Genomic DNA, 12900 nt, shown 5'->3' with positions numbered 1-12900 from the left:
CAAAAACAGGACAGCAAACCCAGGAAGGCCACGGGAGCTCTCACCCCAGCAGCCCACTGGGATCAGCCATCACAGCGCCATGGGGTACGGGGAGGGAGGAAGGCGTAGTCTAACACTTCATTAGGTAACCACGAGGCATCGATCTGCCCTGCCAGCCTTCGCCTTGTCTAACTGCATATCTCCATCCCCATTAATTCGATTGGAAAAGCAGAGAGCAGGGCGCGGAGTCTGATCCTATCTTTAGGAAATTTCAAACAGAGATGTAATTGCCGAGTGATCTAAATCACGAGGCTTTAAAATACCATTAACAGTGTCCATCAATAGCCATCCCCTCTCAGCTCGTGCCATGAATCCCAGTTTGGTGACGGTGCCCGGCACCACTGGCTCCAGGACGTGGTGGGGCTGCACGTCATGGCGAGGGCTGAAGGCTCTCCTGCACCGGAGAGCGCACACTGCAGAGCACAGCCCAGGGCTGCCCACAGCACACAGCCTCCCCGTCCCTCCGTGGGACTCCAGGAGCTCCTGGGCCCAGCAGCGCCTGGCGGGGCTCAGAGCCGTGGTGCAGCGAGCGAGCGGCAAACCCGGCTCATTTAATCTATTCAATTGGATTCAATTTCCAGCCCCGTGATTCAATTAGCCCTGGAGGGACAGCACGGGAGAGCAGAGGCCGCCGAGCAGAGCCCAGCATGCGCTCCATCAGCCACAGAGCCGGGCAGAGTCCTGCAGCAAGGTGGGCAGCGGTAGGACAGCAGGCGATGTGAGCCCCACCTACGATGCTCACTCACTGCGTGGCCCATGGGAAAGGCCCACTGCACCCTGCCCACCGGAGTGCCCCAAGCTCCCTAACGTTACCACTTCCCTTTCAGCTTACCAAAAAGCAGCCCACCGAGCAGGATGGGGAGGATCCCCCTCTGAGAGCCGCCTCTCTCTCAGCTTGGCTTGAAAAATGGGACCTGTATGAGCCACGAAGGAAGGGTTGATACCAAGAATCACAGTAGCACTTGCAAATCAATTTTTAATACCTCCCTCCAAAGTTTAGCTCCAACTCCATTTTTCTCCTACAGAACTTGGTCATTACTCTGTAAGTTATTTGTTTCCCTGCAGCGGCAGCCTAATTTAAAGGCAGGAATCCGATTTCTCCCCACATTCGCCAAGCCTCAGAAACAGCTCTTCCAATAATAGCCCGGGTTATGAATTAGGTATAATAAAATACACTCAGTGGTGCAGATGGGACACGGGAAAGCCTTGGGGTCACAAGTCAGCCCTTGGCAGGACGTTGGAGCTCCACGGCTTTCTGCTCAGCTCCGAGGGGCTCCTCCACGACCCCTCTGGCCGCCAACGCCACCCGCTGGGCACGGGGCCACCCCCAGCTCTCCCTATGGTGACAAAGGCCGCACACAGCACACAGGCAGGGCTCCGCTATTTATTGAGCTCCAGGTACAGATGTACAGCCATTTACAGTGCTCGGGGCGGTGACAGCGTGACAACGGGACGTGCGTGGCAGCCTTCCCAGCTCAGCCTCTGGATGGGACAACCTCGAGAGCTGCTCCCGCTCACAGCCCGGGTTCATTGCAGCAAGGGGGCGGCGCGGGGGAGACGGAGGTCGTTCCTACCCCTTTGCCAGTGGAGAAATGAGCGCCTTCCCGCTGACACGCACACACTCGCAGGGCACAGCAGCAGGTAGGGATCTGGCTCAGCTGACAGATGCCAGACAGCCCCACGCTGCAGCATGCGGCCTCTGCGGGGAGAAGCTGACGCTCCCAGGGAAAACACGGCGCCTGGCAGGCTCTGCAGCCAAGGACGTGGCTTTAGGTCCCCGTGCTCATGGCAGGTAAAGAAGAAACGTTAAATTGGTGCACGTTGACATGAATAAACATTGCCTAAAACCGGCAGAGAATGAGCGTGACGTCACCCACAGCACTCCAACCAAGAGCAGGGCGAGGCACTTGTTTCTTCCTTCTCATTTTCTAGGGGAAATAAAAAAGGCAGATCTGGGATGCAAATAACTTCTTCAGTTCAACCTACAGAGTCAGGTCCTAACAGCACTGCTGGGAGCTGAAAACGCACCGACAGGGAGAAGGTGTTTATGCTGCACATCCCTGAGTTGGCAGCCTGACACGGAGCTCAGCCCGGGCTCTGCCCTCCCTGGGCACCTCCGACACAGGGAGCAGAAAGGCCCCCTGTGGCCCTGAGCACCGTCCTGGAGCTCTTCTCCTGGAAGTTTGCTGCAGGCTGCTTAGGGGAAACAGGAGGGCGAGCTAGAAAGTGAATTAACTACTTCTGCAGCTGTGTTTTAACTGCAGTAGCCGCAAGCTACACACAAGTAAAAACAGAGGACTTGTCAGCTCAGGAAGCTCACCACGCGCTTGCAAACGTGGGCAAGGCAGACGTTCCTGTGAGGAAGAGGATTGTCACAATGCAGTCTCTGATGGGCAGCAAGGGGAGTGGGGAGGGAGTCAGCCCGTCCTCTGCCCCATGGGAGTGGAACATCTAAAAATCTCCCTCAAACCTACAAGCAGCAGAGATGTGCTGGGCTGCTGGAAGCAGCGGTGACCCCAACCGGAGCCGGCCTCCAGTTACACAGCGCTCACTTTGGTGGCCAACGTCCTGCCTGTCTGCTCAACCAGACCTCTCCTTCCTCAGTGATTTGATGGCTTGGTTCAAGCAACGCTTTCCGACATCTGAAACCAGCAGTGACCGGGCCCTGCTCTCCCGGGAATTCGTTTTACATCCCCCCACATTTCCCAGCAGGACGGCAGTGGATCTGACCTACGGTGCAGGAGGGATGGTTGATCCAAAGAGCTGTCAGGGCTCGGAGAACCTTCCTGCAGAACAGATGAGCAACCTCCACCCAGCACTGCCTCACACAGCCGGAGTGACTTTATTGTTTGGTCGTGAGCTCTCCCTGCCTCTGCTACGAAGGCCCCCAGTACATCCTCCCTGAGGCTGCGGAGGGCATCTCCCACTGCTGCTTCACAGAAACAGCCGCCCACCCCCCTGGCACCGTACAGAATTGCTTCCTCCTCCTCCGTAGGCCGACCACCTCTCCTCAGCCACAGTCCCATTGAAACAAATGCCTTTGGGATCAAACACACAGCAGCAAGGCTCTCCTCTGGAAGAAGTGCAGTCCATTCTGCAGGCGGAAGGCTGCAGATGGGTGTCCCTGCCCAGCCGGGCCCATCTCTGGTCAGCCCTGTGCAGCGGCTGCGCCTCTGCTTCAAGAGATGGTGGAGAATTCCTTCAGCAGGAGCTCCTGGCTCAGCGTGTTGAAAGCAAGGTTCTTCCTCACGTTGATGCTGATGGACCGAACCTGATGGAGACAAAGCAAGGCGTTTTAGCCAAGGGAGGCTTTTGGGCTCCCAGGAAGCACAGCAACTTTGACACAGCTCAGCATGAAACCGTGATAGCTCTAGAGGACTTGCTGCAGCCAGTTCTCTGCTGAGCGCCCTGAACTTGATGCCGAATGGCCAGCTGTCTCTGAGGACGCATCTTCCCCCCCTTAACGATGCCCAACTTGTGGCCACCCCCACAGCCTACAGGAAGAGGTGGGCAGCCCCGTGGCACAGCAGCTCCCATCCCTGAGCGCCTGCCCCAGACCGGGCTCCGTCTCAGCTGCACTCGGCAACGAGAATACAGAGTCAAACATCATCTGTGTCAGCGCCCGTGCAGCAGTGACAGAAAGCAAAACTGACACGAGCTCATCCAAACAACGGGATTACAGTTCCCAGAGACTTGGAGCCTGTGATAACAAGGTTGTTGCTGACCTGGTTAGTGCTTTGTGCTTTTTAAAAGCACTGGGGGATGAAATAAATAGAAGCAGAATAAGGGATCCCACACCGGGGGCTGGAAGAGGAGTTTATACTGGTGAGGGCCCCTCCTGCAGCCCTGGGGGGATGGGATGGGGAAAGAGGAAGGGCAGAAAGATGCAGCAAGTAGTGTAAGTCAGCATCCTTATTCTGGCCAGAAGCATTTCTGTGCACCCCAACTAGAGCAGGAACAAGCAGAAACAGCCCCTGGCTTCAGGAGCTGCTGCTGGGGCAAGCATCAGCTGTAGGAGGCACCGAATTCACATACACATACAAGTCTGTAAGGAGGGTGAGGCAGCGGAGAAGCTGGAGTGACAAACGATGAGAGCACGAGGCTTAGCAGAAATTGTAGCTATGGGGCAGAGCAGAAGAAATTAAGCCTATTTAGTCTGCAAAGAGAAGGTTTAGGAGGAACAGAGCAAACACTCTCCAATATGTAAAATGAGGTCAGGAAGAGAACAGTGAGTAATACCTTCCTGGCTCCCCAGGGATGGGGCAAGAAATATTCAGCTTAATTTAAGACAAAAGATTTACACTGGAAAAGAGGAAATACTGTTAACCCTGCGGGACGTGAAGCAAGGGAATGGACAGCTGGGGTTTTCACTTACAGAGAGCTCCAGGTTTCAAGAGAAGCTTACTCCAACTTTGGCCAAAGGTAGTTGAGATAGACCTGGATCTGCTTTAGCACAAATTAGGGAGAGAAGCAGACGGGATAACGACACACAAAATGACCCTGACATCTCTGCAGATCTCCGCCCAGCGTTCCTTCTGCTCCAAGACAGCAAGTAGCTCTGAGCCGACCGGCTCTAAAGGTAAGAATAGCTCAAATTAAAGCTAAATCGAATCATCTCCAGCACCGAGGCTCAGCACAGGGAGCTGGAGCTTATTCCTCATCTGGGTTGGAAGAGCAGCCAGCAGCCAGGTGTCTGCCTGCAGCAAGGAGGAACTTCAGGAGCCTCCCGCAGGCTGGTCGAGCTGCTCCAGCCATGAGGGTACTCCCAGGAGCACTTCTGAAGCAGCAGCAGGCTGCTGGCGTGGGAGCTGCCACATCTCTTCAGCAGGGCTGATACCAGCCTCAGAAAGTAAGCTCAGAGCTGTAACATTCGTTCTGCAAGGAAATAAAAGCAGCGTGTGTGTCCTCTCCTGCTTCTATATAGAGCACGCTGAAGAGCTTTTGAAATTGTTTTCTCTCTATTAGTAGCTTGGATCTCATTTAACCCACAGACTTTGGAGAAATGGGACATGCATGAAATGCATCACTCGGAGAACAAAGAGCAGAGGAAAGGATGAATGAATGGGAGGCAATAACCGTGAGAGGAAAACATTATTCAGTTCTAGTTTGGGTCATTACAGCTGGATTTGTGCAACACTGTACAGATACTCCTATCTTGTAGCAAGTTCCATCAATTAAACCTGTTTCCAATCAACAAGCAGCTCTTAAGAGATTTGTACAATGGGAGGAAGGTTTACACTGACTGCTATATCTAATTAAAAGTCAAATTAGTGTAATTTCCCCTGCAGAAATCAATCCCTAATCAGACTATTTTGAGACTCTGCTGAAGCCCATCCAGCTGCAGACAGCGAGCAAAGATAAAGATGCTGAATGTCTTCCTACGCATTGCTGCAGCTGCAAGGTGAGGGTCCAGAAGCCCACATCCACCCCGTTCACTCTATCAGAGCAGCACGGACCTCAAATGCCATCCCAGGCGTTCAAAGAAAAAGAAGAAGAAATAGTTAGAGAGCCTCCTAACTTCCTTCCTCTGGGTCCTCAAAGACGGCACACCAGGCCAGAAAACCCGGCTGATACAAACACTGCACATCTCCTTCCACAACGCTGCAGGCCTTTGAAAACTTCTTTGAAAAGGGAATGGGAGAAGAAAGCAGATTTTTCTCTGGGATTAGAGAGAAAGAGCAGCACGGAGGCAAAGCCAGAGCAGTGAAGCAGTGCATTAGCAAAGCACGTCAGAGGAGCGAGAACAAGATTTCTAAGCATAAAGGAGCCCAGAGAATGGCCTGGGGAAGTTTCTGCTCACCCACTTAATGGGAGCAAAGAGAGATGAAAAGAAGGCTGAAGAGGAAAATGGCTCCTGCATGTCAATCCCCACCGAGCAGGGTTTGCTTTAACGCAATCCCGCAGTTAGAGACGGCGACAAGAAAACCAGGCAGAACCTGGAAGGAGTTATTTGCAAACAAATCCTGTTTAGGAAGACAGGATGATACCAGCGTGAGCTCAGGAACTGTACTGGAAACCAGCAGCCCTGCTGCTTTGGTAGGGGGGGTCACAAAACAAATGCACATCACTTTTCCCCCTCCATGAAGTCCTGCAGTCTCAGCAGCAAAACGCAGCACACCGGGCGTGGGGATGTCATCCAGCACCACACCAGCAACAACCAGAAGCTGAAGTAAAAGGAAGCCACCTCTCCAGTCTGAAGAGGATTTGGGGAGGGCAGGGCAGGGCCTTTTCCATCAGCTGTGAGAACAATTAATAAAGCCATCCATTTCTGTGCACGTAGAGGAAAAGCAGCGTGGAGGACGGGAGGAGAGCCGGGTTTGCTGAAGACAAATCATAAGCTATCACGTTGATTTCCTGCTGTGCTGAGGGAACAGCTTAATGGAAAGCAGGGGATTTTCTGTAGCTGTGAGTAAGAAAACCTTTAATAGGGTCCCAATTCTCAGGGCATTGAGAGAAGTGTGGATTAAACTGTTTCACAACTGGGTCAATCAGCACATTTAGACAGTAATTATTCAGGCATCACTTGCTCTTGAGAAGGTCCCAGGGGTGGCTGGACTGGTAATTTTCAGAAGGGGGGTCTGGATTACGTTAAACAGATTCTTAAATGATACATAATTTGGAGGAATCACACATACACTAAAAAGGGGCTACGAGGAAAAAAAAAAATCAGCCACACCGTTTTGTAGCTGCGATGATCTGAGAGCTGAGAGTGTCATTTTAATCAATCAGCACCATCAGCCAGAGCTCCTGCCAGGCCAGATGGAAAGTGGGGCACGCAGGAAGCACGTGGCTGAGAGGCTGGGGAAGGAGAAGCTGGCTGAGGAGGGTAGGAACCCCTGGGACAGAGCAGATGACAGCAGAAACATGGATGTGTTCTATTGCCAGGGTACAGCAGCCTGTTATAGGGAGGTTACGGTCACATTTCCTTGCGTGCATTCTGGATATGGTGTCAAACAGCAGGGCAGGAGAAAAGAACAGGCAGAAAGCAGCAAAGAAAAACATGAAAGTGGTCAGAAACGGCTTTTGCCCATACCCCAACTCAGTGGTTAGTAACGAAACGACCTAAAAAACATTAAAAGGTTAAATAGCGTGCTGCATAAGGGATCAAAAGCGACTCAGGCATCCCTGCTCTGGAGCAGAGTAGACAGAAGGAGGCGTAACGCTCCCAGCCTCATGCAGGCTCGTGATGGAGTGGGCTGGCGTCACTTACTCATCAATCAGCGGACAGAGCTGGAAGAGACAATCACTCCTCAAACTGGTGGAGAGAGCTGCCAGTCAGAGACCGCTCCTCTCGCTCCAGTCCTAACCATTTAAAAGCGAGGGAAAACCAGGCTTTCCTCAGGGCTACCGGCTGCTACAAAAACACTGGCTCTGCTGGATGGGAAAACGCCCTGACCCAACAACCGTAATGCAGCTCCCTGCAGCAGGGTGAGCAAATTGGCCTGCTGAAAAACACCAGCCCACATTATAGGGATGCTGTTTTGTCTTCAGTGAATTGCTCCTCGTGGTGCTTCCTACCATTAGTTCTCTCCTCTAGCAGGAGGAGATGTTTCTAGAGAATGCTGTTGCTTTCCTTCCCTGGGAACCTGCTTTTGGGAGCGATGGAGGAAAGCCTGTGCAGGCAGCTGTGTGACCAGCATCACGTGCTGCTCAGCCCCACAGTGTGCAGCCACACTAACAGCAAAAAGACTCGTGCTCTATGCAATAAAATCAAGGTGGGAGCAGTCAGCTCTTCCAACGTGCACACTCATCACCACGAAGCACGTTAGATCCCCACACAGAGAAGGAACAGAGACTATCTGCTGGCCTGAACAGCCTGGTGGTTCCTCCCTGGCCATATGCTGCAGGGCAGGGAGCTCCATGGTTTCAGATCAGCCGACGCACAGCATTTACTCCTCACCCCACCTTTGGGTGCAGCCCCCAATGGAGTGATTGGGCCGCTCAGCTATACCCCGAACGGCCCTGCTCAGTCCATAAGCAAAAGCTTCAGAACAGAGCTGTTGATTCTGCAGCTTACCAGCTCTTTGAAGAAAGCAGCCTCCTTATGCTGCTCAGAGTAGCGCTCGTACTGATCCAGTCCATCCTGCAGCTTCAGCGTCAGCGTGTCGTAGTTGGAGCGCACCACTTCCAGAACCTGCCAAAGACAGTCACATACAGCACAAGAATCAGCAGCTGCAGATGCCTTAGCAGAGGAGGAACAAGGCTGTGCTAGATCACATCTCTGGCACCTGTTTTTGCAACATAAATGGCTTTAACAGTCAATATTTGGCACGTGACTAATAAAACGGAGGTGGGCACGAAAATACTCCTAATGCCAGTAAGGAACAGTCCTCCAACTTACAGAATTTCTGCTTTCACAAGAATAGTGGACGAGCCTCTGACTATGGCAGCAGCAGTTTCCCAGACGCAATTACATCACAGGAGATGTAGATATGATCTCATTAAGTTAAGCAGCTAATTACTACCTGCACACCAACGTAACACAGGAGGCACTATGCAAACAGAAGCTTGCCTGACCCCTAGCTCCTCACAGTGCTAGTTTTGCCAGCACACCACTTGCTTGCTAATTACAACTCACAATCTGCTTAAATGTTGGCTTCTACAGTGGCTCGGGTCAGCCTCCATACTGAGCACCGTACTTCTCTGCTGATGGGAACAAACCTGGTAGACACTAAGGTAAGACCAAGTCTGCAATGAATTCTGGCATTAGGAACAAGTGGAGCTGCACATCCAGGTTTTCCTGCCCAGGAGATACCTTTTTGTTGCTTGCAGTCGCTGCAGCCAAATCACAGCTTAACACTGCTGCCTTACTCTGCTCCCAGCACTGCAAATTCGTAGTTACACACCTCTGCCCTAATGAACTATTTGCTCTCCTAACTCGGGGACAACAAGAGGGACTCCCACAATGCTTTTTAGCTTCAAAGCACTGCTTGGACAAATGCATTCCTCAAAGCATATGTGAGATAGTAAGTGGCAATAATCTTCCTACCAGGAACCATATACCAGGAGCTCAGTACTCCTGGGTAAAATGTATGCTTGAAACAGTTCTCTTAAACACAAGAATTTCCTTCCTAGGCTGTTACCTTTCAATCTCAGAGCTAAACGGAAGCACCGAATATCGACACCTAAAGTTTGCATTACATGCAGCGACCAGCATGACATAGGGTGTAAAGTGCAAAAGAAGAGTACCCTGTCCCACGCAGGCTAAGTGCAAGGTTCCCATTAAGGCAGAACTCAAAGGACATCACCCAAATCAGGACTGGCCATAAAAAAGGGACTCAGAAGCGGTTGCCTGGTGAGATGGTCCCACGGCACTCTTTTCACAGCTCAGCTGCCCTCCAGCACTGCAGAGCCAAGTCAGAGGAAGGAATCAGTGTTCTGTGAGGTTATCTCAGAACAGCCTGTCAGTGCCCTGCTGCTGCAAGAGCATGCAGCCGCCTCTCCGGGAGGGCTCGTTTCCTAATTCTGTTTGTCAGCTCCACTGGCAAAGAAAGAACTCTTTGCAGTAACAGCCATCTCCAAATTCAGTCTGGCCCTCTTACTGCTGCGTGCAGAAGTTGGGAGAAAAAAAAACACAGAGCCAAGAGCAATGATGGAAGACAGAGCTCTAGGTACAGGAATGATTTACTTTAGGGTACAACTACCCGCTAGGGATAGAGATCAGAAGTGCAGTGCACCTTCTGAGCAACAAAGCATCCAGCAGCTGGCATGAATCAGAGGGCTGTCCTCCTGTCACTCGGAGGAAGCCAAATTGACCAAGATGAGCATGCCACGGGGGAGCAGTCCTGTCTGAAAGCTGTAGTTCACTGGAGGCAGCAGTGAGCCTTGTAAGCAGCACCCTGTAAATCAGCCCTCCTGTGCCACCTCTGAAAGGCAGCCCACAACTCCGTGTGCTGCTCCAGTAGGACAGGGAAGGAGTAAGAGACCCCAAGCCCTGCCGTGTTATTCATTCCTTATCATGATCCCCGCAGTGAACTTGAGATCAGCTTACCCCTTTAGCTGTGAACAGTCATCGGTTTCCATGTCTTATCTTTTTTTTAATTATGAAATAGAACTTAAAAGGAAAGGGTAAGTTAAAAATAAACAGCTTCTCTTCACTGCCTGATCATTTCCCTTTCTTGCTGCTGCAGAGAAAAAATGCTATGTGGGATCTGAGATAAACCCACTCACAGATCATTTCACTTATACTCTGTGTAATGGATAGGAGCTGTTACTGAGATTAGGACCTGCCATCCTCAAGACAATTCCATCTGCTCTTTAAGATGCAGCTGCTAGACAGAAGAGAGGTTAAAGATTGCAGCAGAAGGTATTAAGAACATCTAACATGAAGGTTTGAAAGGCATCAGCATTCTGCACAGATGACAGATACTCACATCCTCCGTGTGACAACATCCTGAGCTGGCATCCTTTGCCCTTTTTACACCTGCTTTGACTTCTGCTCAGGAAAACTACTGCAAGGGTGTCCTTGTGACTTAAATGTGCAAGACCTTTATCTATGCCTTCCTCCAGTACAAAAGACCCAGGAGAATTTAACTTCGAGCGTGACGCATTTCTCTTCCAAGATCCTGCCCAAGCCGCTTTCCTTAGAAGTCTCCATGGAAGAGCAGAAAACATCAGAACTGAGATCACAGAGTCATAGAATCATTAAGGTTGGAAAAGACCACTGAGATCCTCCGAGTCCAACTGTCAGCCCATCCTCACCACGCCCAATAAGCACGTCCCTAAGCCTACCCTTTTCCTAAGCACCCCACCACCTCCCTGGGCAGCCTGTGCAATCCCTCACCACTCTGCCTTCCCCACATGCAACATGAACTTCCCCTGGCACAACATAAGGCCATTCCCTATCATCCTACTGCTGGTTACCTGGGAGAAGGCAGTGAAGTACAAACAACCAAAGAGCATCCCATCCCTGTCCTGCCCAGGAGAACACAGCCAGCAGCAAAGCAAGATGCACGGCACTCTTCACTGATCAGTAACTCTTTAACCTGCAGAAACTTACATCATCTGCAACTGTACTGACTTGGTGCAATGCAAAATTAGGGAATGCCAATTTGCGCCACCCAGCAGCAAACCTGGCAGCGTGCAGGCTCTGAGAAGCAAATAATGACAGAAAAACAGAGTAAAAATAGAAGGAAGAAGAAAGCAAGGTCTCTGCACAGTGTTTGCAATCAGCACAGAAGACGAGAACGCCATCAGCCAGCGGTGCCAGCACCTTGCTAGAGCCTCGCTGTACCTGCAAGATGGTCATTAGCTACCACGGCACAAACCTGATTGGAAAGAAACCAACTGAGTGACCTTGCATTAAGCAAGACCAGAAAGCTCACAAGGATGGGCTCGGTGAGGCTCTCAAGGACGGAGCAGCTGTGTTTCTGTGCCAGCTGTCCCACGCTGGAGCACGGAGCATCCCTCAGCAATGCTACTGCGGGGATACAGCATAGGGATCAAGGAAAGGGGTACAAACAAGCAAACCTCCTGTCCTCTCTGTGATGGAGTGAGCATCACAGAGGGAATTAGCACAATCCCACCTCCAAAACACCATGAGCACACCCCTGCAGGCTGTCCCTTCAGCTCACAGGAAGGAGGCTAAGAGAGACATTAGGGTTTCCTGTTCCATTAAAAGCCTGATGTGCATTTTATACTGGAGTCCTCCAACTGGTTTCTTTCCACCAGATTCAGTACAAACCTTCTCCCCACACTAAGCTGCACACACAGCTCACGGTCCCCAAGCATTGCTCTATAGTGAATCCAACTGAATAGCAACATACCTCACTGTAATGAAAAGGCTGCTGCCACCTGGGCTACAAAGAGGCTATTGCCTCTCCATAACAAAGTGCTAGATAATTGACATACGTTTTACAATAGTAGCTTCTAATTAATATGGAAAATGATTTTTTTTTTTTTCCAAATGGCATCACACTTCTCACAGAGCAACTCAGAAGTTGCTGATGCAGGCTGGAGTCTCTGCTAGAATTAATCCCCAGAAGTGCCAAAGATAAAGCAGATAACGAAATAATTAGAAGTTAAATAAAAACAAACACACAGCTGCCACATTTCCCAACAGACTCTGCCCAGACCCCTGCTGCACTCAGCTCCTCTCCCCTTCCACCTGAGCCAAGCTCAGAGAGGATCCGCTCAGGCTGCCAGCACAACCCGGGTGTGCAGGAAGCAGCTCCCATTCACCCATCCTGGGACAAGCAGCAGCACGGAGCTCTCTCTGCCCCAGCACTACCTTACCTTTGCAGCTCTTCTGGAGCTAAATGCAGTGCTGGTGTTCCACCATCACCCCTCACCCCCAAGCTAATCAAGCCATGAGTCTTAATCCCATGTTCCTGAATGCTAAGAGGAAGAGGAGGAGGGTGTTGCTATGACAGTCACAATTCAGATTCCTGTGTACAGCACACATCTGCGGATGCGGAGTAGGTCTGATGAATGCAGTGGGAAAGGAAGATATGGGCACGAGATGCAAGCTGTCACACCGTGCATGTACAAAAAACACAACACGTTGCCATTGCTATTCCTGTGCCTCACATACCCTGCTCCAAGCACCTGCTGCCTGCACTACGTGCAAGGGAAGGACCTCCAGCCCTCTCCTGCTGCTGGCTGAGAGCCCGGGGCTGCACAGAGGTGGAACACAGCCCCCAGCAGCACACAAGCTCTCGCTCTCAGAGGAGAAAGCAACAGCCTTGTTTAACCTGAGGGCAGGAAAAATTGCTGGAAAGAGAAAAAACAAATTCACTAACCCAAATGGTTAAGCGATAGCAATCACGGCCAAATTTCTCCTCTGAAGTATGAAAAAGGGCTGCACCAGTGCAGGACTAACACACAAGAGGTTACTGGAGGGGGAAAGGTCTGCAGAGGTGT

General features: G+C 51.3%; 1 protein-coding gene across 7 annotated transcripts in view; it reads right to left on the bottom strand.

The window, feature by feature from the left end:
- Positions 1-1409: 1409 nt before the first annotated feature.
- ARMH3 (armadillo like helical domain containing 3) overlaps positions 1410-12900 on the bottom strand; it is a 105534-nt gene continuing 94043 nt past the window's right edge. For 5 of the 7 annotated variants that reach the window (XM_046943103.1, XM_015288786.4, XM_015288787.4 and 2 more), the window contains 2 exons: positions 8057-8173; positions 1410-3310 (listed from right to left, as the gene is read on the bottom strand). In XM_046943103.1, the coding sequence (XP_046799059.1) occupies positions 3218-3310; positions 8057-8173 (210 nt within the window). In that variant the 3' untranslated portion in view covers positions 1410-3217. Of the gene's footprint in view, positions 3311-4414; positions 4486-8056; positions 8174-12900 lie in introns of all 7 variants that reach the window. The other 2 variants (XM_040702516.1, XR_005860638.1) reach the window with 2 other exon arrangements.

The sequence above is a fragment of the Gallus gallus genome, chromosome 6, assembly GCF_016699485.2.
Source record: "Gallus gallus isolate bGalGal1 chromosome 6, bGalGal1.mat.broiler.GRCg7b, whole genome shotgun sequence".
Lineage (NCBI taxonomy): Eukaryota > Metazoa > Chordata > Aves > Galliformes > Phasianidae > Gallus > Gallus gallus.
The sequence above is the reverse complement of the archived record's forward strand: the minus strand, read 5'-3'. Positions and strand labels throughout refer to the sequence as shown.